Source organism: Danaus plexippus, assembly GCF_018135715.1.
Source record: "Danaus plexippus chromosome 16 unlocalized genomic scaffold, MEX_DaPlex mxdp_23, whole genome shotgun sequence".
Classification (NCBI taxonomy): domain Eukaryota; kingdom Metazoa; phylum Arthropoda; class Insecta; order Lepidoptera; family Nymphalidae; genus Danaus; species Danaus plexippus.
This window is the reverse complement of record NW_026869851.1, coordinates 2454369-2479251: the sequence shown is the minus strand read 5'-3', so window position 1 is coordinate 2479251 and position 24883 is coordinate 2454369. Positions and strand designations below refer to the sequence as shown.

General features: G+C 31.2%; 3 protein-coding genes and 1 non-coding gene across 33 annotated transcripts in view; 1 reads left to right on the top strand and 3 right to left on the bottom strand.

Moving 5' to 3' along the window:
* Window positions 1–1116: 1116 nt before the first annotated feature.
* Window positions 1117–6830, bottom strand: LOC116772139 (uncharacterized). 30 transcript variants are annotated; one of them, XM_032664192.2, is made up of 14 exons: window positions 6675–6830; window positions 5365–5404; window positions 4736–4765; window positions 4461–4490; window positions 4172–4201; window positions 3830–3859; window positions 3281–3310; window positions 3101–3130; window positions 2733–2762; window positions 2184–2222; window positions 2003–2038; window positions 1817–1840; window positions 1490–1537; window positions 1117–1250 (listed from the first exon to the last, which is right to left on the bottom strand). In XM_032664192.2, exons 1-14 carry the CDS (start codon window positions 6687–6689, stop codon window positions 1219–1221), a joined length of 444 nt encoding a protein of 147 aa, XP_032520083.1. In that variant the 5' UTR covers window positions 6690–6830; the 3' UTR covers window positions 1117–1218. The 30 variants fall into 30 exon arrangements, with proteins under 30 accessions (XP_032520083.1, XP_061384063.1, XP_032520090.1 ...); XM_061528079.1 differs by lacking the exon at window positions 3281–3310; XM_032664199.2 differs by lacking the exon at window positions 4172–4201.
* A 3087-nt stretch (window positions 6831–9917) lies between these two features.
* On the top strand, window positions 9918–11169 carry LOC116772028 (ufm1-specific protease 1). Its single transcript, XM_032664051.2, has 4 exons — window positions 9918–10077; window positions 10181–10351; window positions 10440–10649; window positions 11014–11169. Exons 1-4 carry the CDS (start codon window positions 9958–9960, stop codon window positions 11152–11154), a joined length of 642 nt encoding a protein of 213 aa, XP_032519942.2. The 5' UTR covers window positions 9918–9957; the 3' UTR covers window positions 11155–11169.
* A 74-nt stretch (window positions 11170–11243) lies between these two features.
* Window positions 11244–24883, bottom strand: part of LOC116772029 (dynein axonemal heavy chain 10) — a 30469-nt gene continuing 16829 nt past the window's right edge. The window contains exons 52-91 of the mRNA XM_061528115.1: window positions 24522–24645; window positions 24250–24434; window positions 23898–23990; window positions 22854–23006; window positions 22612–22767; window positions 21984–22154; window positions 21696–21884; window positions 21467–21596; window positions 21291–21394; window positions 21094–21219; window positions 20833–21010; window positions 20615–20745; window positions 20376–20518; window positions 20172–20264; window positions 20000–20102; window positions 19709–19906; window positions 19392–19536; window positions 19080–19297; window positions 18800–19005; window positions 18209–18727; window positions 17963–18110; window positions 17415–17550; window positions 17193–17347; window positions 16758–16976; window positions 16171–16335; window positions 15990–16098; window positions 15743–15906; window positions 15574–15669; window positions 15321–15499; window positions 15066–15225; window positions 14801–15002; window positions 14579–14721; window positions 14355–14513; window positions 14100–14271; window positions 13857–13988; window positions 13151–13310; window positions 12483–12702; window positions 12230–12409; window positions 11996–12142; window positions 11244–11567 (exon numbers count right to left, since the gene is read on the bottom strand). Coding sequence (XP_061384099.1) covers window positions 11421–11567; window positions 11996–12142; window positions 12230–12409; window positions 12483–12702; window positions 13151–13310; window positions 13857–13988; window positions 14100–14271; window positions 14355–14513; window positions 14579–14721; window positions 14801–15002; window positions 15066–15225; window positions 15321–15499; window positions 15574–15669; window positions 15743–15906; window positions 15990–16098; window positions 16171–16335; window positions 16758–16976; window positions 17193–17347; window positions 17415–17550; window positions 17963–18110; window positions 18209–18727; window positions 18800–19005; window positions 19080–19297; window positions 19392–19536; window positions 19709–19906; window positions 20000–20102; window positions 20172–20264; window positions 20376–20518; window positions 20615–20745; window positions 20833–21010; window positions 21094–21219; window positions 21291–21394; window positions 21467–21596; window positions 21696–21884; window positions 21984–22154; window positions 22612–22767; window positions 22854–23006; window positions 23898–23990; window positions 24250–24434; window positions 24522–24645 — 6558 coding nt within the window. The 3' untranslated portion in view covers window positions 11244–11420. The remainder of the gene's footprint in view (window positions 11568–11995; window positions 12143–12229; window positions 12410–12482; window positions 12703–13150; window positions 13311–13856; window positions 13989–14099; window positions 14272–14354; window positions 14514–14578; window positions 14722–14800; window positions 15003–15065; window positions 15226–15320; window positions 15500–15573; window positions 15670–15742; window positions 15907–15989; window positions 16099–16170; window positions 16336–16757; window positions 16977–17192; window positions 17348–17414; window positions 17551–17962; window positions 18111–18208; window positions 18728–18799; window positions 19006–19079; window positions 19298–19391; window positions 19537–19708; window positions 19907–19999; window positions 20103–20171; window positions 20265–20375; window positions 20519–20614; window positions 20746–20832; window positions 21011–21093; window positions 21220–21290; window positions 21395–21466; window positions 21597–21695; window positions 21885–21983; window positions 22155–22611; window positions 22768–22853; window positions 23007–23897; window positions 23991–24249; window positions 24435–24521; window positions 24646–24883) is intronic.
* Window positions 23275–23347, bottom strand: Trnaa-agc (transfer RNA alanine (anticodon AGC)). The gene has a single exon. It is a non-coding gene; the product is annotated as a tRNA-Ala (tRNA).

Here is a 24883-nt window from a genome sequence, read left to right as displayed (position 1 = left end):
AGCACACATGTATTAAGTAAATATAATTATAATATTCATATCAATAGAATTGGTTTATTGGAAAACTATAGTGATTCATCTATTTTAATTTATTTTAATGAAAATAATTACATGTTACAGGAGAACTAAAATAACGAAGCCTCTCTCAACCATATGGATGGACCTAAATGTATGAATATCTGAAATAATTATTTATGTAAATGTTTACATGAGGTTTCAAGAATGAATTTCTATAGAGAGTTCAATGGAAAATATATTTTGGTAGTTTTAAATTTTTTGTTTTCAATTTAGTTTCGCCTGCAAAGAATTTTTGTTATTCTGACGGTACTTAGTTTGATACAAATATATATATATATTTACTTCAAATTTTTCTTATAATCTTGTTGTAAACTTTTTTATAAAAGTTATTTACGTTTAGTTTTATACAAATTGACTTTTTTTAGAAGTCAGACTATTTCCTACAATTAGATTTGACTTAACTCGCATCCCTAATAGTAATAACAAAGTTCCATATAACAATATATGTATATAAAATAAGATTAAGGTAGGTACATATTATGGAAACTTTGCGTTTATTATACACAACCCCTTTGAGAAATTAATTCTATTGAACATCCAACTATTCTTGAAAACAATTAATAAATAAATTTATTATATCTATTGATTATGTATTAGGATCGTAACTTTACTGATATATATATATATATATAATACACATAATACAAGTGAAGGATCTATCCCGCTTATTTTTTTTTCTTGTAATTTATATGACTGTTAATTTTTAATTTGTAGTTCATTTTCTTTTGTCACCGTCTCCTTTTATTTCGTTTAGTTAGTATTCAATTTATTATATTCTGTATTTAAAACTTAAGCCAGTTTCTATTTGATATTGATTATAATTGAAAAACAAGGAGTAATCGAACTGTTTAATCATTTTATGAAATTAATTAATCTAAAATTTTATATAATAAACATCTTTATTTTAAAGAAATGCACTTAAAAGTAAATTATTATTTATATCTCTAAGTATGTTTAAATATTTTCGACTAAAATGAGTATAGATAACATAATTCTCTTCGTATTGTAGAAATTATTTTAGTTTTAAGATAAATAACATTTTAATCGGATAAACAATTTATTATATTTAGATATTTATATTACAATAGTTAATTTTTCACAGTAGTTTTAGGTTTCATGGTAGTCTGCTTTTATTTTCTCTCATTTTCCTCCACGCAGGTAGGGCTGGTCAGCTGTAAACACAAAGTTATTTTTTTAATATTTCTAAGAATGTATATTTTTTTCTATCCAACATAAATTAGTGTGGCAACAATTTAAAAAGAAAATTCTTTTTTTAAAATTTAAACACTTAAAGCTGCGCGATTTTTCAGCGATATAATACCGATCCTATAATTCAGCACTGAAGCTGTTTAAATATAAAATGTCAATCAAATCGATTTCAAAAGTATTTTAGATATATTCGTTTACTTACCGGGGAAACGAGGTCTGTATGGCGGGTCGATAATCAGCGGTTCTTTGTCTGTGAAAAAAAAAATATATTTCTGAATCAGTAAGCAGTTAGTTGGTTTTCAAACTTTCATTATAAAATTTAAATAATAAAAATACTTTATAATAAAAAAAAATATTTTATTATATATCGTGTTCAAATTCAAAACCAGTATGTTGGTTTTTCTCAAACCTCAGTTAAGCAAGAATACAAATAAAGGCGTTTATTGTTTGATCAGGCGCCGGCTTTTAGTCTTGTTTGTTCACATAATTTAAACGTGCTAAGTATGAAATAAAGGTTATCTGTACTCACCGATGAGCTCAGAGCCGTCGATTGCTGTGGATAAAATTCAGTGTTATTATTTTTTACAAATCAACGTTCATTTTATTTGGAATTTATTAAAATTAAAGGAAAAGATCTGGCATATGCAATGTTCAATTACGGCAAATGTTTTATTCAGTGCTATTTACTATAACTTTAAACATAATCGATACTTACGTCTACCCGGTCTGTAGAAACCTGGGTCGATTACGTCTGTGAAATTTTAAAAATATCATTTAATTTTTCATGTATTTTTTAAATGAAATATATGAAATAATATCTTTCATATATATATATTAAATTAAAGTATTTATTTAATTACGTGCTATACAATTGATCTGAATTATTTTTTACTTACCGCCGTTGCCTGGTCTATAAAAACCGGGGTCGATGACATCTGTAACACGTAAATGTTTTTTAGGCAAAATATTATTTCAACTTATTACAGTTCGGAGAGTATTGAGTGCGTTATGAAGCTAAGCTATTATTAACATTACAGAAAAGAAGAACAGACGAAGAGTTGATAGAATTTGTTATAGTATTGGAAGCTTACGTATATGTTAAGGACATTTGAAACAGTTGAAGAAGTTGCGTTAGATTTATAATTTTTGTTGCAACACCGTCCCGTTAGTACGTTGGGCACGTTTGATGTATTATGATTTACGACTATCTCAATTTAAATGACCTATGAGTTAAATATAACATAGAATTCAAGTTAAGTATTATATTCTTCTAGATATTTTGTTTTTTGATATAATACATGAGAACAAAAAAATATTGTTAAAGTTATATTTTACGATTACGCGGGAATGATTGTGATTTTGCATGGTTAATTTAAGATTATTTTGGACATAAATATGTTAATAAAAATATACTATTAAGATTCAATTGTTGTTAAAAAACGTACCAATCGAAGGATTATTGTCGATTACGTGAACTGTAATAGAAAACCAAAGACAATTTAGAGATTTTTTTATTATTTTTTATTTGTTCATAAGAAAAAAGTATTCATGAGAATGTCATAAGAAAAATGAAATTGAATTTCGAATATTATTTTGTGTGCAAGAAGTGTTGTCCATTATGCGCTCCGCTATAAAAAGTCGAGTTATTATTTGGACTGTATTTAATAGTTATATTTCTTTTAGTTTATTGTATTAAAAAAGGAATTTATACATAAAGGAAGAATATTATTAAAAACAGATATTGTATCTAACGAGAAATATTAAATAAAAATGATTTCAATAATATTGAATCGTTGTTTAAAACGTAACGTACCGTGTGAAGGATTGTTGTCGATAACATGAACTGAAATAAAATAAACCATAGAGAATTCAGTTTTTTTTTTCTTTCAAATTTTAACTGCAACGTTAACAAAAGGTTTGTTATGACGTTCTCTTATAATAAATTTATTAAATTAATATTTATTTGGACTATTTTTATTGTTTGAAAACGTACCATTCCAAGGATTATTGTCGATTATGTGGACTGAAATAAAAATGTACTCCATTATTTGTGATAATATAAAATAATAATAAAATTGTATTAACTTAAAAACAAAGTTATCTCGTAATTTAAAACTGTTTGTAAAGTATTAGTGTATGTAGGTTACGGTAGAGATTTGAAATTTTAAATGATTTGATAACAAAGGAAACAATGATAACTTATATTATTGAGTTCTTTGCTTCAATACACCGTATAGTAATAGTAGGGGAGGTAATTGTTGAAATATCTTAAGATTTACTCATCTGTCTGTCCTTCCAAAATAAATAATATCAGAATAAAGACATTCTAAAACGTTTAGAAATTAGTATAAAATTGCACTTTATAAATATTTTATTCCTGAAAACCATACGACTTTTTCGTGATCATTCAGAAAAACTTTGCTTTATCATATTTATATGGCTTTTTAAATATTATGATTAAAATAAATATCTAATAATATATATTAATAATAAATCATAGTCAATAGATAGTATTTTTGTACTGCTAATAATTACTCCGTACCTTGTTCAGGATTGTTATCCGCGATTTGTACTGAAAGTAAACAAAACATAATCAAATTTAAATTTCCAGTTTTTGTTTGACACAGATTAAAAAAAATCATTATCAGATTACTAAAGAGGTCGTCACGTAAATAATAATCACCTTCAATACACAAAATTTGTAGAGCATGGAGTTTATTCTTCGTACAATTAACGATACAGATTGCGAAGCAAACAATTTCATACAATGGACAATACACATATACAAAACAGACAGTTTAAGACATACATAAAATATCTATGCAAATTCTATCGCGTCCATTTAATATTTCTATATAATAAAATTACTTAGGACATATCGTACCTTGTTCCGGATTGTGATCCACTATTTGTACTGAAATGGAAATACAATACAAATTCATTTCTACCTACATTTATAACGATTTTTAAGATGCGGGAGATATTAGCAAAAAAATGTTTTCGAAAGTATTCAACCAAATTCGTGGTTACGGTGCGAAATTTAAATATTTTTTTGTCAAGTATGTAGTTCTAAAATAAAAATTATACGATTGGCGAGGTGGAAATATTTAAGTTAATTCATTGTTTTAGTTGTTATTGTTGCATTTATAGTCTTTGTGTATTATATATCGTACCTTGTTCCGGATTGTGATCCACTATTTGCACTGAAAGGGAAATATAATACAATTTCATTTCTACCGATGCAAGCAAAAAATTTTCGAAAGTACTCAACAAAACTCGTGGTTGTATCGCGAGATTAAAAATGTTATGTTTTTTTTTTTAACAAAATTGTGCAAATATGGAAAAACAAACGATTAGCGAGGTATAACAATTTAAGTTAATTTAAGTTAATTCTTTATTTTAGTTGTTATATAATGTATTTTTAATTTTTGTATGTTATATATCGTACCTTGTTCTGGATTGTGATTCACTATTTGTACTGAAAGAAACAGATATGTTATCAACATCTACAAAGTTAAATATTCGCGAGGATGCACTCAAACGAAACTAGGCTTTGGTTTTGCCCTCTCTTATTTAATCACTCTATATTTCACCCAACGTTCCGTTTACTTTTGCTGTAACCGTTATCAAAACGTCGAGAAAAATGAAAAACATAGCTTAACTCCCATCGTTGCAAACTATAAAACTCTAAAGTTAGAATTCATCAACTTTGCAAAATCAATACAACAAGCTCTGTATTATTTTTACGTTTAATTATAAAAAAGTTAATTAGTCTATATTATTTCGAGCTAAAATTTTTAAAGTTACGTCATAAATTCCACTCACCTACTTCCGGATTATTGTCAACAACATTTACAGGAAGCAAAACATTGCTAATGAAGCGGAACATAATTATATTAGTGCACTTTTTTAGCTTTTAAAATTTATTACCAAACCGCTGGCACTGTCTTTATCAAACTAGTCGAGGAACATCGATAACGTATCCATCGTATTAAATGACACATAAAACATTGATTACCCACACATGCCCAACTATATAAAACATATAAAGCGTAAATTAATTTTAAAAATACGTACCTCCTTGAGCGGCGACCATCGCCACTAAGGCAAGAAAAACCTGCAACAGAAATATCTTCATTTTCAGATATCCAAAACAGCTTGATTATGAAAAAAATACTCTAAATTTTTGTTTATTTTTCTTCAGAATTTATATTGTATTCAATAGTATCAACGATAAGATAATGAAGCCGGACACGCGGACGGCTAAAAGGTTATCACGGTTTTTTTAAACCATTGAATATACTTATGATAAGGTATTATTATTTCTGACGTGGTCTATTTTCCGTGGTAGCTATTTATTTCTTTAATCGATTTAAAATGTTATCAGCCTACTAATTATTCTTACTTGTGGAATTGAAATTTAATACATATGCTAATTTCTTTAATTTATATTCAAAATTTTTACAGTTCTTTTTATTTTTTTTTTATCCATATTAACACCGAATGTTTAAATTTGAAATTTCTTGTATTTTTTCACCTTAATATTTAAAAATGGATGCAAACAACGCAATTAATGGAATTATTATTGTCATAATTAATCATATAATCTCTGTATATATTTATACGATACGATAATTAAATGCTTGCTATTATTTTAATAGTCTCATGAAATTATTATGATATTTTAAAAACTATAATTATACTTAAATATGGCATCGTCATTACAAGTTATTTTAAATAAACGATTTATACTACGTTAATGAATTTTACAAAGAGTAAGCACACATTATTAATATATATATATAAAAAATTAATTTTGCCACAAATATTTCTTGCTTAAATTGTCAAAGGTCACCTCTACTGTTCTTTTTCACCTTGAAGTTAAGTCTTTATAGTTTTTTTTTTACAAAAATACATTCACACGGATATATTGTATTTACCTTTGCCTACTTCAAAACAGTCATTTAATTTGTTTGAGAATTTAAAAATAGTTCAACTACTTTTTGAAATGGTGTTATTAACTGTTTTGTTAAAATAGGGACCGACTACGGGTTTAAGGCAATGCAAGATATCGGTTTAGCAAAATCAAATCCTGAAGGATATGAATGAGTCTCTTAAAATCCTTGAAAACTGTTTAAGGCTTAACCACAGATACCAATAAAAAACTTGTACCAAGCTAAGAAAGCTAATAATGGGGTGACATTTTGTTTAATTTTCGAACATCCCTCCATTTGTCATTCTTGAATTTTTTTTAATTACTAGCTCACAATTATAATTTAAAACAGGTACTTAAATAATAAAAATATAATATTTTTTTGCTGTTTAATTTACTTATTTAAATATAAAATTTTTAATAATAATAAAATGAATTAATTTAAACTACATACCAATGCGGTCTTCATATTTTAATATCTCAGAGAACACAGTATGTCCAATAGGTCTAGTTGTTGACAAGCGTCAATGTCGGTAAATTTTGTGGCTCTTCTTTATAAAGTCTGAGATAACCTGCGCTGTGTCAATATTTATATAGCAATGACTAAATATTACCGGACAAATATATTTTTTCCTCAAAGTGTTTCTGCTTAAATTAGACATTCAAAATAAACATGATTAACCCGAATTATATTAAAACAAACAGGGAATTTTGTTTTCGATTTTATTACTTGAAAATTTGTTTTATGATAATACTTTGTCCCAAAAAAATCCCACTGATACTATTTATTCGAAAGTACATGAGGATGAGGTATTCGTAACTTATGAAAGTAAGAGATTATGTGTACATATATATTTTGTTTGTTAAAAATATAGCATCTTTATATACGGACAAAGCTGCGTGGAGCGATTAGTATTTTGTTATGAACCAAAAGTTCAAGATCGACTGTAAGCAATAAATTGTACCGAATTTAATTTTTTCTATGTACATACAAGGTTTCCGAGAATCGATAAGCAAATCAAAGAATATTCGTAGAAGTAAATATTTTTGTTAATTTCTTATGAAATGAATTCAATAATAATCGGTTCAGTCTACAATATTTGTAGTCAATTAAAATTAACTGACTTGGTACTATTATTATATTAGTAGGAAAGCTTTTAAAACAACTGTTTTTAAAACAACAAGTTTTTATTTGAATGAATTGAAAAATTATAAAGTTAGTTTACAACATTTTTATTTTCTGGACATTAAATAATCTGTATGATACAAAAATTGGCGCTGAATTTAAGAAGTTACTCGTATTAACTTGTTTTGTGCATAAATACATCGCGCGACAAGCCTCTCTATAACATAAATTATGTAAATACACAAAAAATACATAATATTAGATATTGACAATAATGACTATAGTAAATATATATATATATATGTATACGTCTGGTTTTTAAATATTTCTTTACTTTTAAATCAACACTTGAATACTTTTTCCCTGTTATTCTTAGTATGCTCTTTCATATATAATGAATATAAAATAAAAATATAAGTGCAATAAAAATAAATAGTACTCCAGTTTGTATCCAAATGCCGCCATGTTTGATTAAGAAGTATGTCATTAATATTTGCGTACATTGCCGTCCAGAATGATCTCGTAAAAAAGATTTTGAAAGAAGATTATGCAAATTAAATAAGTGTTAAAATATCTTATGATCAATCATAAATCATTTTATGATTTTTACATCGTTTGTGATCCAAGCAGTCTTTACTTAATATTTCTAGAAGAAATACCACCATCAATATAACAAAAGGGTGGATACGATTTGTTATCTCTAAGCATAATATATATATATATATATATATAATTTCCTAGTAATTTATTTCTACTTGCATCTTCTATCACCCGCACGGTGAATCTATTAAAGCTAAGAGGTTTCGTGTCATCTGTCACATTCACAATCAAATACTTAAATACAAACGTGTATTGTTCACAAACAATCTTATTTTAAGTTGTTCTTATTAGAAAAACGTAGAATATGAAAATGTATAATTATTGCGTATCCATACGTGAAATCGGAAAGGAGATTGTTTAACAGGAGAAAATGACAGGCTTTGAAGGCTCTTGGTAAGTCAAGGTTAGGTATAACGTTACGTATAGCTTACAAGTGTTAATTTGACTTCTTTGTTATATTTAACACCTGAGAGGTAGGTGTAAAGTTAAATAATTTAAATACAAACGTTTTAATGAATGTGGGAGCCTAATTAAATATTTACCTGCGGGCATTGTGGTTTAACCCTAGCTCTAATCATTTGAACTAACCGAAGACGGCTATAAAGTTATTAACCAGTTTGTTTGACGGTGAAATTATAAAAAATGTTATAATTGAAAGTTGAAGATGTTTTAAATTGTTTACTGACTAGTGACTCAGAAATTAGATTTTCTAAGTGTGACGTTGACGTCTCTGTACGAGTTTATTTCTGTGGCATCGTAGCTCTCGAACGTGTCGAACTATTTTTGATGTTTGTTTTCATTCAAAGATAATTCATAATAAGAGTACCAGCTTTTACAAAATGTTATAAGGGTTTTTGGCCATTTAACATTAGATTAAGTGCCTCAAGTGTGGGAATACATTAAAAAAAAACATTGTTTAGATAGTTTTTTAAAAAATCGTCAAATTTTGTTGTGAAATTTAAAGTAAATTTGGTAACGCATCCGCAACACCCCTCATCTTGCAGATATTCATTAGCGAAGGTAAACTGCTTTCCACCAGTTAGGCCGTCTACTCGTTTATGCCTTTGGGACATAAAAAATTTATGATAGTTTTGAAAAATAAATAGTAATTTCATATTCCTTATGTATGTATAAAATTGAGTAAATCTTAGATTATACCCTTTTTGCTACGTAGTTCAAGGAGGTTAAGATATATACTTTTTGGAAATTATCTTTTTTCCTTAAATTTCACAAACCTGGCTGCTTAAGCCTAATACGTTCAATTATATTATGTTCTCTGAAATAAATTAATAAATATATCAGTTATTCTTAAGAGGGTTTGCAATGAACCATTTTAATTTTTTTATTAATATATTTGTATTAAATAAAATCTTGTATGCTTTACCCAATTCATAGTTTCTTGAAGTGAAATTTGAGATTATGTATTAACTAATATGCTATGAGTACATATTTGCAGATAATTATGTGATTTCTAACAGTTACATTATGTAATCGTATCAATGTATAATCGGGTTGCCGATTTTGACGTATTATCTAATGCACATCTTTTTATATAATGTATATTAGGGTGAGTAACGGAAGTCGATCGTAGGCATTTATAAATGTAAATCCAAATCACTGCCATAGTAGATATCTAGACTATAACGTTTAATTTCATATAGTACATACTTTACTTTCTTGAAATATTTTGTTTTCAGAATAACTAATAATCGATGTAAATATTCAGTGGTTAGAGTAAGAACTTGAATTTTTGTCAGCTGTTTTGTTTATTTATTAATTTTTTGGCAGTTGAACAAATGAATGTTCAAATTGATTGACACTACTATTTTTTTATTAAGTTACTTTGAAAGACTATACTTTTTTATTTTATATTACATTTTACTTATTAACACCTTCAGGTTTATAAAAATTAATAAAATTTTAACAAATTAAAAACCAAATATATAGGTATATTTATATTCCTAAACATCGTACGTGAACAAATGACAAAATTTTAATGACATAGACGAAAATGACATCAACACTTTTGAGTGATGTCCATTGCCATCTTCAAAACGGTTTACAAAATTGTTTTTTAGTGAATGGAAAATATGACTATTACCATTATTTATGTGATGGGTTCGATGATCGGGTAAGATAATTAATAAAATTTTGTCCGATCACATACAAAAGTAACAAGTGCATATGTAACCTCTTTTATGGAGTCCTTAACTGTGGGTTATTATTTTTTTCAGGGCTGGGGATGTGGCTACAGAACATTACAAACAATTTGTTCCTGGATGAATTATAATTTTGATAAACCATCAAAGGTTCCCAGTATCAGAGAAATTCAGAACATTCTAGTTGAGTTAGAAGACAAGCCTAAATCCTTTTTAAATTCTAGGCAATGGATTGGAAGTTTTGAAGTACTTTAATATAACAAAAAATAATTGTAAGTTATATGTATGTCTACAACTTACAGTTAAGACTTATATTATAAACATGTGTTTCTAGGTTTGTCTTGTAATAGATAAGTTGTATGGTGTTCCAAGTAAAATAGTACATGTAAAAAAAGAAGATAATTTAGAAATTATAGTGGAAATCTTAAAGAGTCATTTTGAAAAGTTCGGCAGCCCTATTATGATGGGAGGTGATGTGGATTGTTCATCAAAAGGTATAATGGGGGTTCTTGTGGATGGAAATAATTCAAAATTACTGGTTGTGGTAAGTTTTACTTACCTGCTAATTTAAATATAATTGTATCTCAGTTTGTGTGAATGTAAAATATTCCAAAAGCTTACATTCATTGATTGATCTATGAAATTAAAAAAAAGATATTGCACTTCTTATGTTTCAAATGTGTGTTTGTGCCTTTTATCTTATTGATTACTTAAAATATAGATATACCTAGCTTAGTGATAATGTATGTTATCTTGTAAGTTATAAATAATATCCACAAAAAATAAAGAGTAAGTTTTTAATGAGTCTTGTGGAACAATTCTCTTTACTTCTCATTTGACTTGCTTGTAATAAAATGAATAATTTTTGTATTAGTTAAATCTTTATATTTTAATTGTTACATTTCCAGGATCCCCATTATGTTGGTAAACAAAGTTCTAGAACTCTTCTTCAGAATAATGGTTGGGTCAAATGGCAGTCGTTAAATGATTTCTTAAGTTCCTCATTCTATAATTTATGCCTTCCTCAAGCAAAAGCAAAGAATAAATAAAGAATAATCAGGTAACAGTCTTTTATTATTCTGTTTGAATCACATCAGACTATTAAAACAGAAATTAATAAGGAATTAAAAGACATTCCTTCACAATCAGTCCCTTTATTGAATAATCTAGAGTGCATACTTAATAATTAAAATAAATAACAAAAGTATAATATAAGAAATAATAAGGAAAATAAGATAATTCTAAATCTTATAGCAAAATTGCCATTTTATTTCATGTTAATCCTCCGTAGAACTGAAATAAAGTAATGATAATGTTAGTCGGTATTCATAACGAGACAGACACCTTGCAAGACCCAGTGACTGCAGTGCTCTGCTGTCCACAGATCGGATTCAAACACGAGTCCCACACCCATAGCATTTCTACGAGAACATGTCGTGTAGACCGGTGTGCGTAGCGTGTTCTGAAATATATTAATTATATCAAAATTCCTTCCCTCTTGCTTGTTTAGAAAACGCTTGTCGATCTGGTTTAGAGTTAGGCTCTTCATAAGCAAGAAATACTAGTCAACTGAGCTGGTTAATCAAAATTTGATTATTGTTGATGTATGAAAATTTAGTACAATAGCGGCTCTAGTATAAAATATTAAGTATTTGAGTCTATATGTTTCAAATTTTAAAATCTTACATCTTTGGTTGCTTGATATAGTCCATTTTATTGATAATAATTGTGATTAAACTATAATACACCATTCGTTAATATTGGGTATTCATGACAGCTTCCATTTAAAAACAGAAAAGCTTTAACTCAATGAAGGCAGGATAAAATAAAATCTTTCTCTACCCACATATAGTGTTGCGTTACAGTTGCCTCTATATTGACATAAAATACCTGTAACTTTAGTTTGTGTGCTTCAATCGGTATGATATACATGATAGGCAGTTCTGTGATGAGAACTTTTGGATGTGATCTTCTCAAGCAACCATCATCAACATCCCAACGGGCTCCCTCCAAATACAGCCCGCGTACATAGCATCCCTAGAATTAGAATGAACTAATAACATAAGCAAATTAAGTCATTATTAGTAATTGAATGTTGCACGAAACCATGAACAGCCCACTTACTGTAACCGGACGCTCTTCTATGTCATCGGCTGATATAAATTTTGTTACTTTCGTGAACTGGGTGGATCTGTCTAGAGGCCACGTATACAATCGGCACGCCATTTGGATGTGGGCAATCAGATAGGACTCTGGAATGTGAAGACCTGACAGCCAAATCACCACTGGCTCCTCCATTGTAGCCTATAAATTTGATTAATTTAATCTTACAGTGTGTAGTGATCTTTAAAGTGGAATTAAGATTTTTTAATCATACCCAGTCTGAGTACTGCTTGGTCCGTTCTAGGAAATGATCAATCCATCCACCCAAGCCCTTCCTCGTGTCTGGTGCTAAGGAACGCCACACTTGCGGCAACTGGCCGTTGAATAAACTGTATGCTACGTTGTCTAATATAGCATCCATACCGATTTCACCAGCTAGGGCTTTGCGTAATTGGGACAAAGTGACTTGTAGTTTGCTTATAAGACGATTGAACCTTAAAATTTATTGTAATACTTGATTACTTTTTAAATTAATATATATTTGACCAAAATCAGTATGTATTTTATCTGATTGATTATACAGTTGTTAGGCGTCTTAGGTGTAAAAAACGGTAATTATCGATTGGTCACGTTAATCGTCACTATAACTTTCGAAGGTATTTTTAGTTTACTGTAATGTACCTTTACATTACGATGGTCTTCTATGGGAAGGGGTCACTACTTCGGTTGAGGCAGACCATTACTGGGCAGTATAATGATTACAACTAGAATTAAACGTGTATACCTGGTCTAATTTGGCGTACTAAATACGAAGCGTTGCTCTTTTATCATTCAATAGATCCCTACTTAATGACTATAATGAGCCAAGATTTATAGATCATAAACTGTTAGTGCTGTCTTAGACTAAGTATGCTGATCTCGTGTATAAACACGCCTTATTACCTCTCTAGTTCCTGTAACAGCACCACAATAGTAGGGGTGATGTTCATTTCGAACTGTTTCCGTACTCGCCATATTTCGTACAGGGCTGGCAGTTTACCGAAGATGTCAACAGCGATCGAGTCGATGAAATCATCTCGGCTCATAGCGCCTCCGCCCTCACCTATGACATTTTTAAGGATCAATTTATAAGATGAATTATTGAAAATTACAATACCAGGTTGACCTCATACTTCTGAAATTGCTGAATGTATTTATGTATAAAAACAATCCAATCTCAACAATAATGGCTATAATAACTTACCATTTAGGTGGACTTGGAAGCATGAAAAATAAGCGTACATTAAATTGTCTTTATTGATGATATTCAGATTTTCGCGAGGATTCATTTAAATAAAACTAAGATACAGATACAGCGCATAGTACATCCGGAAATCTTATTTTAAGAAGGAAGGAAGTACAAGTTTTTATAATAACTTACCAATTTTACTTACTGACAGCGTGAAAAAATATAAGTGAATTTTGTGAATACTCATTGCAAAATACGCTTATTAACAATATCCAAGTGTGAGAGAGGATTTCGTAAGTGCATTCTTATTCCACAATTGACATAAAGGACATACTTTTGGAATATTACACTATCATTTACAAAAAAGTCGAATCAATATTATATTGTTTTTGGCTGTCGAATACAACATCAGATTCTCACTTGTCTGTGGTTGCAATTCGATGAGGTGACCCCACATTTCACGTACGGCTTGGCTGAAGTATCCAATTTCCGCGTTGGGGTGCAGACCAAACACTTCCGGCGTATTAGCAAGTGGTAGGGTGTCTATGAAATCTAGAAAACGTAAATAATTTATTAATATTAATTAAAAGTTAATCTAGAATACGTAAATACATTTTCTTAGAACATGGACCAAGATACAATAGAAATACGTAATATGCTTACCAATATACTCTTCGCGTTCGCCATCAGGAGGTATGACATAGTCAAAGATGGCGTCGTGGTAGAAATGGAACGGTTGGAATTTATCAAACAAAAATTCCCCTAAGTATTCATCCATGTACGTTTTGACCACTCTACGATCGAAATCGTCAATGACTCTTCCACCATACATAACCTGATTGCACGGAAAAAATATTAATACTTATTTATGTTTTCAAACAAACATGTTCCTAAATAAGTTTAATGTAGAACACTTACTTCTCCAAAGAGATATTTGAGAGTAGCCCACGGGACCGGCCCTTTAGCTGCGTAACAGCGGTCCAGATAACATTGAAGTATTTGCATGCACACTATAAAATCCGATTCACTGAAGTCGTAAGCTATGTTCCAACCAATTTTGTCATATTTCCGACGCTCCTAAGGAATATTTTATAAAACATTACATGCCTCTTATATATTGATGAGTTCTGGGCGCTTATTACCTGGACAACTGCATGAAAGAAAGCCAAAACGTATACGAGTTTTCTGAAGTGAGGGTGAGTGCACTCATCTAGAGCATGGGCACGCATTTTGAAATAAGTGTTCCTTAAGTTGAGTTTAAGTCCATTCGGAGGTTCGGTTACAACTGTAAAGAGTTTTAATGTTTTCAATAATTTTTTTGTTTATATTATTTTTAAGAATATTTGTAATGTATTGAATGATACCTTTAAGAGATCTTTGTAGAATGCCAATGGGAAAGGTGGGTGTGGGGTCAGTTGTCAGCCACAAACGGTATTCGGGATGCGGTTTCGTCATCATTTCCAATTGTTTTTCCAATTCGCGGAGGAAAGATATAAGAAGGTGACAGTTTTGTAATATTAACCATTGTCCATGAGATATAGCACCTTCTAATAAAGCCAGGGCGGCCTGAAATCATAGAATTAGTCATACTATGACACCCCCTAAGATGATAAACATAAGATCACATACCCCCTCCTGCCCTTGACCGAGTGATAAATATTTAAATTTCCCTCCACCAAATCCACATTTATCAGCTAATTTCATGAGATCTGCGGTAGGGTCAGAACCAGGGCTTAAAATAAATACTACCGGCGTGAATGGTGTAGTCTGTTCATATATCATATCCAGACTGAAAAAGTAGTCAAATTAATTAGCATTCAAAAACACATCTTACCATCGGCAAAATCTGATAACTTAATCATTATTAGTTTGTTAAAAGTGTACCTTATAACTGGTGGCGTTATGTACTCTTCTCCCATTGTAGCTGTGATGTAATCAGTAAGCGCTCGGTAAATACGATCCACCCGGAAACAACGAAGTATCATCAACACTTCGAATGGCCTTAGCCTTTTTCTGTACCCATTTGGTATTTCAATGGCTTCGGGATTGTCACTATCGAACCACTGTTAAAAACACGATTTGCATGTATACAATTTATTACACAAGATGATGCGGGTTCGAATATTGGGTGCACTACCTCTTGCCAAAGGAGAAGCCCGGAGGTTATGTGATCAGGTAATTCGCCAAACGTATCCGGGAAATCTATGCTTAGCTTCATTATATCCTGCCATCCCTGTAATTCGCGTTTTACGTTTACAAATTCGCGTTAGGTATTCGCGTTTTACATAATAATTCAAGCTTAGTACCTGATTTGGTATCCAAGTAGCGGGACATGCTTTTGCTGACTTTTCTAACGAAATATTCCCCTTGATGAAAAAGTCTAACTCTGCTTGAGTCACGTTTCCTTCGCTTTGTTCCAGTTTGATGTCCATTTGGAATGAGAATAACAGTTTGTGCCTTTCGAATATTCCTATTAAAATAGTTAAATGGTTAATTTGTGTATAGAAATTCAATAACAAAAACTTAATTATATATATATATTTAGTAATTTACCCGTGCATCCATATTCGTAGACATTCTTAGTTAACATATCTATAATATTCCTTAATCTTTTAAATAATATTACATTAGGCATTGCTTTACGTAATGAAAAAGAGAAAACCTAAAAAGATAACAAAATGTGTATATTTATTACACCCTATATATTATATCAACTGTATATTAAGATACGAACGTCCAGGTATGAGGACAGTGAATATTGATACATGGTGTTGACGCTGGCCATATCTGATAATACGAAAAAGAGAATTGACCCACGCTTAGCCACAGGTCTATAACCATCTCTCAATTTTTCAATGTCTCTTGTCGTTGTCTCCGCCAATTCAAGTTTTTCCATAACCTAAAAAAATTTGCTGAACGTCATGCAAAAGGTTACCAATTTTTAAAATACGATAGCCTAAAAGTTTTATACTAAGTTTTGTTTGAGAATCTAAAATAAGTAAATTTAAAGAGCCTAGCGGTGGTAAAGTAACTACAGCTCGAACATGGGCTGGCTTGACCGGGGAAGTATCAACCTCTCACAGAAAATAGTCTTTAATGGCTGCGTTTCCTCATATGAGTGAGAATGCCGGCTGCCCTTTCCCAGTTTCCACTCATTTTTGCCCTCTCCCTATTCCTTCCACAATCAAGGCCGGTAACGCATCCGCAATATATTATCGTTTGTTGCGGATGTCCATGGTCGACTGTGACCACTGCCCATCAAGTAGGCTGTCTGCTCGTTTGCCACCATTCTCATAAAAAAACCAACTTTAATTGTCATACCTCTGCTGCTTTGGACTTGGTGTTCTCTAACGTATTAACCAGCTCTACATTATCTAGCATGTTGCCAGTTGAAGTCGCCAATTCTCTAAGGAGAGAATCTTCGAGTCCCGAGAGAAGACTTTTGTTGGCACTTGTCTCGATAATGAGACTCTCCCTTTGCTCTTCCAGATCTGCCCTCTCGGCACGAACTACTACGCTGAGAAGCTGGTCTTCCAGGCCCTTGAAATTGTGTTTTCATGCTCTGATTACAATTTATATGTTAACAGATTTTTAGCTGAAGAAACATTGTTTTTAATTTGCGAATTAAAATTTATTTATAAATTTCAAAACCTAACCAAATTATTTATATGAATTTAAAAAAATTCTTCGTGAACTGAATGTTGTTTTATCAACTTATTTCTAAATGCTAACTTAAAAAAGAGGCTTTTTTTGTACCTGTACAGTAACAGTATAATTAATGACGACTGCCTTCGCGTAGGCAGCTGGGTTAAATTGAGGATTTGCCAGCTTCGTAGTAAGATACATTCGAAAATTGGGATCGTAATCGACTTCTGAACTGCCCAGCATCACGAAAGTTCTGCCACTTTCAACTGCAAGTGGATTTTCAATATGTGAGCCGTAAGCTATAGTTATTTGTTATGTGGACATTAGACATACCTTTTATATTTTTTTCCAGTACATTGTCTACGACAGGATCAATATATTCGTTAACATCTTGAAATAGGACTGGCATGCCGTACTTGATTGCCATCTCCAAATGTCGCAGAAATTGTGGATCGTTGAATGATAGTACCTGGTATGGTCAGAAAATAAAGTTATTACTTCTATTATTGTCAAATAAAATTGTTATTTTTTTTAAGTCTGTAACTATTTTTGTATCAAAGGCAATGTACAAAATATAAGGAAAATGGATTACAATTCAGAATCTGGTAGAAATGCACTTTAGTAAAAATCTAGGAACATATTTAACCTAGTTACTATTAAAGTTTACTTGAACAAAAACTGTTTACGTCTAATATGAGTTTATTGAAAATTATTAAAAAAATACGTTTTTTAAGATCTTATTTTGTTGTATTCATTGAAGTTCAGATACTGTTTTTTATAATACAAGATATAAGGGTGTAGTTAACAAGTCTTAACTCTTTATATGTCTTATGTTTTTTCTAATAATAATTAATTGGTGCCACTTCGTATATATAAATTACCTTCAAATTGTTCTTTGCTTCCTTTCGTTTTATCCACGTTAGTGCCTGAGTCTGCGGGTCGATACAAAGAGGAAAACGTGAAGCACGAGTAGTCAAAATACCGTTCTGTACTGATAGTTCATCTGGTGGTAATCCTTCAGAGTTCCAGCTAAATAAATTATATACACACATAAATAGTAGTACGTGAAAACAGTAGTATTATGTGGAAATGTGTGAAAAATTCAATCATATGTTTTTACTACTAACCCGCTTATTTCCACCTCATTTGTTAAATTTTTTTCTACAGTAAAAGGCGTTGTTAAGGGAATGCCCCTTTCAAGGACATCACCCATCCAATCCTCATACAACATGGTTTGTCTAAAAGAAAATGAGAACGGCCCAGTGTAACTTAAAAATGAAGCAGACAACAAGCAGTTCCCAATCAATCGTGATTGTTCCACATATAAGGCTGCCAAGTCCTCTGTCCAGCGTTTTTGTTCACTCGATAGTCCAGACATAAGTTTGTCTGCAGCAACCAATCTTCTCATCATAATATCAGTTTCCTCTTGAAGTTCTTGTCTTCGTAACATAGCCGTTTCGTATCTGTTATTAAGTCCATCTAAGGTTTTTTGCAATCGATCAATCTCTCTATTGAGAGAAGCTAAATAGTTAACAGCTTCAGAGTATTCCTTTTCTAAAGCCTCGACTTTGTCTTTTTTTGGTTTCACCTCCTTGTAAACAGCACAATAGCCTAGCACGGCAGTCACAAATTTCAATAGACCATATCTGGATCAAGAAGCAGTACATTACTATACAGTCTAATTTCGCACAACTATACACATAAACCCTAGTACTTACCCAGCTTTACTGATCTGTTGCATAGTATCTAGTTTTTTACTTTTTTTCATATGTGCTTTAACTGCTTTTACTTGTTGCTGAGTTATGAGATCGCAATTCATTTCTTGAAGGTTACGCAAAAAGTTTGGGTCGGCCATCATTCCCTTAGCACCTTTCCAGCTGACATCTTTAATTCCTCTTATTATAACTACACATTCACATACGACCTGAGAAAACCAATCATTTGAATTAGATATTATATAGTGATGATTATTATGTTCCAAGTAATGACTTCACCTACCTGAACCGCTTCAGGCGGAGTAGCAAAGGATCTAATTTCAGTTATATCATTCTTATCCAAATCCGAAAGTGCAAGTCTGGCCGCTTCTAGCGCTGGCAGAGCTGCAGACAACGCTTCTTCAGCTTCTGATTTCTCTTCTGCTATGACTTTGCTCTGTTCTGTGATCTCTGTACTTTTTATTGCTGCCACCGTTTGTTTTGCGACTGCAGCTTCCGTAGCTAGAGGATGATTTGTGATGAAAGTTAACATGTAGATTTATAAACGACTCGAATAAGTTTAAATTAATAACCGTTGTTGGCATCTACAACTTACCTGTGGAGATTTCCTTGAGCAATGTTTCACACTCCTTTGTCTGTTCTGCTACAATTACTTTCTGAATTGCCAATTTTGCATTGAGATCTTCCAGCTGAACATTCGCTTCTTCTATCTTAGCCAAACCCCCAATTAAGCGTTCACACTATTTAAATTTTTAATAAAACATAATTAATTTAATTTTGCTTTCTGTACTATTTTATATTAATTCGGAAGTTTTATGGAGAACTTAGTTACTAAATATTTCATCTTTGAACTGCTTTCAATAAAAGGTTTTAATTTTTTCAAAGCTGTAAATGATATCAAAATATACTCACTTGTGCCACTATGAATGCATCTTTCTCATTTAGCAGCGACAGGTAATTAGTAAGGTAATCCATGTAGTGTTTAGGGGTAACATAGTTGTTTCTGCGTAAACGAAGCAAAAATTCTGCTGAATAGTGGGCCACTGACATATGTACATGAACAACATGCTCCACTATGATTGGACGGAACTCTTCAGGAATTTTTTGGACCTAAAAACATTAAAAGTTGCTTAATATTTCTAAATTAATAGTTACAATGTATAATCAGGTTGCTTAATATTTATGAATATTGTTTATACATACATCGGACAGGAATACGTTAGCTACAGCCAATAAAGCCTGCTTAGGCCAGGGGAATTGCCAGTCAATCGTGGTATTGTTTACGAGTCCTGGAAAGCTTCGACATCTGGAAGGATATTTAAAGAATGAAATTAGAGTTCTATCTTAGTCGGAAATTCCATGTAATGTTCCTTGCCTGTTGCGTAAAATATCACCACTAGGAGACATGGATAAAACAACGTGAAGATTGTTAGTACATTTACTGCAGAAATAATTCCAAACAGCGTCCCTGTAAAAAAATTATTAATGATGCAATAGACTTAACGAATACGATGATTTTCATTATACTTTTTTGTTTTTATTTAAAGAAAACACAATACTAGGAATCTGATTTATTTACTTTGCAACCCCAAATCCAGCTTCACTACTTTCGTTTCGAACGGAATTGATTATAGCATCCTTCTCATCGTCACCAAAAAGCGCTGGGATCATTCCAATCATTAATATATTATTGATAAACTCCAGAAAACCTTCTTCCAATATCTATAAAATATCAATATATACTTAGATAAGATAAAATCTTGAATAAAATAAAATTATGAACGTGTAAATTATACAAATATTTTTGTTATTACAAACCTGAGCTGCAGTAAATAAGAAAACAGTGGGTTTGCCGTCAACCCCTAGTTGGTTGTAGAGTTTCTTCATATCATCTTTGAAAGTATTTTCATTGTAGTTGCGCGTTACTGTTATTTCGAAAACGTCATAACCTGTGGTAAATAGATTATTTAAATATAGAAGTCTATGTTTATAGACCTCCAGAATTTGTTTATAGAAATATAATAATTCAAATTTACCAGCAGCAAAAGCAGCAAGTCTACAGATTGACTTCTTTCCAGATCCGCCGACGCCAATAATCATAGCGTTACCGCGATCCGTACGCAGAATTCGATGCGTGCGGGTTAAATGTTCCAAACAGTCCTCGAACAATACCACTGACATCTTGCTTACACGCTCATTGTATTCATCAAGAATCTAAATAATGAAAAATATATTGAAAATCCTTGGTTTGCATTAAGATTAAGCGTCTTAAAGTTTTCATGCATTGTTAAAAATACCTCTTGGAATAGAAAATAGACCGCTTCGTAATCCAACAGATCCTCATAGTATCGCACTTCTTCTTCATCAAGTGCATTTCGGTAGTCACCAAACAGTAGTGGATCTCTTAGCACATATTCTTCCAACTGTAAGAAAGTATTCTAGTTATTACATCTGATTGTCGATATGTTTATGTAAAGAGTAAAAAACTTCTCACCGTTAAAACTTTTTCAACTTCGACTTCTTCTTCTTCCTCGATTTGAAGCTCCTGTTCCTCTGCAGCAGCAGGTTTGCTGGGCTTGATTTCAGGTTTCATAAATTCTAAAAGTTTTATAAATTTAATTTGGCGTCTATTATTTTACTACGTTAGACTAAAATTCAATTTTGTGTTACCATCCTCTTCTTCTTCCACCTGCTTTTCTTCTTCTTCGGGTATAACAATTTCTTCCAAGACTACTGGTTCATCCTCGGGAAAGTATTTGACTATATTTTCTTGTATGTGCGTCCGCATTAAGTCGTTATCCTAAAAGATGAAGGTTAACATATTAAAGATTTTAAGCTAAAATTATATGAAAATAAGTTAAATTGTAAATCATTATTAATTTGCTATAATAGTACTTACCTGAGTGTTAATAAGCCTATCGCAAATAACTCGAGTGAACTCGTTTCTCCAGCATCTCACTACGCATTTTTTCTCGCTGAAGAAGTTGGGATGGGTAAGACACATGCCAGCAGCGATCCGGGACAGGTCACGTAGGTTGAAGATATAATGGAACTTCGCTGGAGTAGGAGGCAGGTCTACGATAATTATCTGGAATAGAAGGAATTGTTTCATTTACACTTGTACAAACTCACGGGTTTCGGAGAAGTTAGAGTGAAATTTATAGTCATTTTTCCATATTGAACTTACCTTGTACAAATCTAGTGTCATTTGGACAATTTTATCCACTATATCCTGAATTTCATCAGGAAATATCGAGAAGTGCCCTTTCAGTATTGAAACGTATATATGGTTAAGGGTTGCTTCCGATGGAAATTGTAAATTGTATACTGAGAACATTGATATAAATCTCGGATCCACCTGGAAGGGTAGTAGTTCAGGTAGAGGAATACAACATAAAATATCGAAGGAATTAATGTACAGTGTTTAAAAAAGCTTTCTACTTTAATCAGGGAAAATCTGGCTTAAAAGTATGGACAGTGTGAGTTTTATTATTTTCCATAACGGAAATTTATTCATAAAATGTTTACAGTATATTTTGCGAGAAATCCTCACTTTCACATGAACCGTATGGTTTATAAATTTAATTATTGGAATGTTTTTGGTATTTCATTATTATTTTTTAAAAAAAGTTGGTTATATTTTTTTTATATAAGATAGTTTAGAAAAACTGTTTTTTCTGAACTAATTCCTAACTTTATACATCTCTTCCTGTCAAGTTTTTTTCTATCAAATAAAATATTCATATCGGATAAAGAAATTGCTTGATTTTAAATGTTTTATTACTGCGATGAAATGTCATAAGTCCCTGACTTACATCATTCCTACCGCCGCCTGCCTTTCCCATTGCCGCTAAAAAGCCAATATCTTTCAAGTTCTTCCAATTGAGGTCTTTACCGCGATCATAAAAGCCCTTCCTTTCAAATAGCAATTTGAGAAGAGCTATGGGTTGTTGCGTCCCGTACGTGTCCACCTATAACAGTTCATAGTTTTTTATAACTAAGTAAATATTAAAATTGTTGGATTGATAAAAATGTGCATAATATTCTTGTTGCGTACAATAGGCATATTCATATCATCAATGAAAACCAGCATCTTCTTTCCGACAGGAGGCCCGAACGTATCTTTCGTTCTCTTCTCTACCACGGATTCCAAATTACGCTGAACATCCATCGACGAGGTACGAGATGAAAAATTCATTTGCTGGACAATCTGATAATAATATTGGAGTTATAAGTAAAATGTACGAGACAAATGACAATGAAAATAATCTCATGTTAGACCATCGCTATATGAACAAATACATAGTCTTGTTTCTTTATCATATTATGTATTAAAAAGTTATGACAGTTCATTGTGATAGATCAAAAATCTTAAACGCTTATATCACTGTCTTTGTTATTTAATAAAAAGAATATGCCAAAAAGAAATATTTAGTTACAAAAGTATTAATAAAATTATCTAAATGAGACAAAAAATTTGGAGGCGCCGGGTATCGATCCCGGTACCTCTCGCATGCTAAGCGAGCGCTCTACCATCTGAGCTACGCCCCCGTTGAGAATAACAACCTAAATAAAGCATTGAATTCCAATTCAATGCGCAGTGAAAGTGTGCCCTCGTGCCGGATATATTTTATGTTATATATAACTGGAAAAGTAGAACGAAGGCCAATTGCGTAACGCATTATTTAGATCAAATCAAAATATATATTAATCTTATAGAAAAAAAAATAATAGGTTTTATTTCTAAAAAGAAATCTAACGAAGTGTTTAAGTTATTTGCAGTTATACCCTTATACTATATATATATATATATATATATATATATATGTATGTATATATATAAATATATATGTTCATAGTGTATGGTGTTGAGTGTTGATAGAGTCATTGTCAAAAGATGCTTAAATTGTGAAAAACTAGTAATTATAATATTTTTTTTATTTCAATTACAGAGTATTAATAAAATTATTACCGAAAGTCATTGATATCTGATTATGTATTAATTAAAATGACAGATATTATTATTTCTGAATACCTATTACTTTTTATAACTCTATTCATAATAATTAATGGACTTTTCAGTTAAATGTAAACGACTTACATATTTCTCTGGAGGTAAGCCTCTTAAATAATTATATATAATCGCCGTTTTGGACGTTCCCGTGTCACCCACTAAAAGAACGGGTCTTTCCACCTGAAATTGATATAAAAATAAAAATAGAAATAGTGAAAAAAAATATAAATACATGTTTGTAACAGCTCCCGAGTTCACGTGAATTAATACAAAATATGTATAATGTATACAGACACAGACAGAGCTATGAAACAAATTAATGTCGTCACTATTACTTTGAGATAATCGTACTTAATATATTTTGTGTTAAATTTTATCCTTGTGTTAAATGCTTTCCTATTTATATTTCCGATATAATAAAATTACACAAGTAACTTACGCTCTCCATGATTTTAATAAGCCAGGTCATGCGTAGTGTATCGACAGTGGGTACAAGTATTGACGAGAACCTCATTTCTCTGTCATGAACGTATTCCGGCACGAGCCACTCCCAGGCTTCCCAGGTAAGTGTAGCCAGTTCCAAACAGTAGTCGTATAGTGTTGGGAAACCCATCGGGAAATGTTCTGGATAAATGAATATTTGTTTTAATATATAATTTTATATATGACTATGTCTAAGATGAAAAGAGCAGAGTAATATCGTCTTATTACTGGTAGTAGCCTTCTTCTCCGGAGTGTCCTCGACGAGCATCATTGGACACGCTTTCTTTATGTAATTATCGAAATCGAACCTCCCATCATCAACTATTGCTGCTCCAAGACTGTTGTACATAGACTGAAAAATTTAATACATTTTCATTTAAACTTCCCATTTACGGCTACTCTTTCAAATAACTTAGTCTGAAACGAGAGATATCTAATTGAGTATTCGATTTTATAACTGTTTATTTGCATAAACACAGTGAAAATTATTTATTATTCCATGCTGTTAATGTTAATAATCCTCGATTTACATAGTTTCCGTAAAAATTTTTGAATAAAATATACAAAATTTATTCCGAGAAGATAAACCA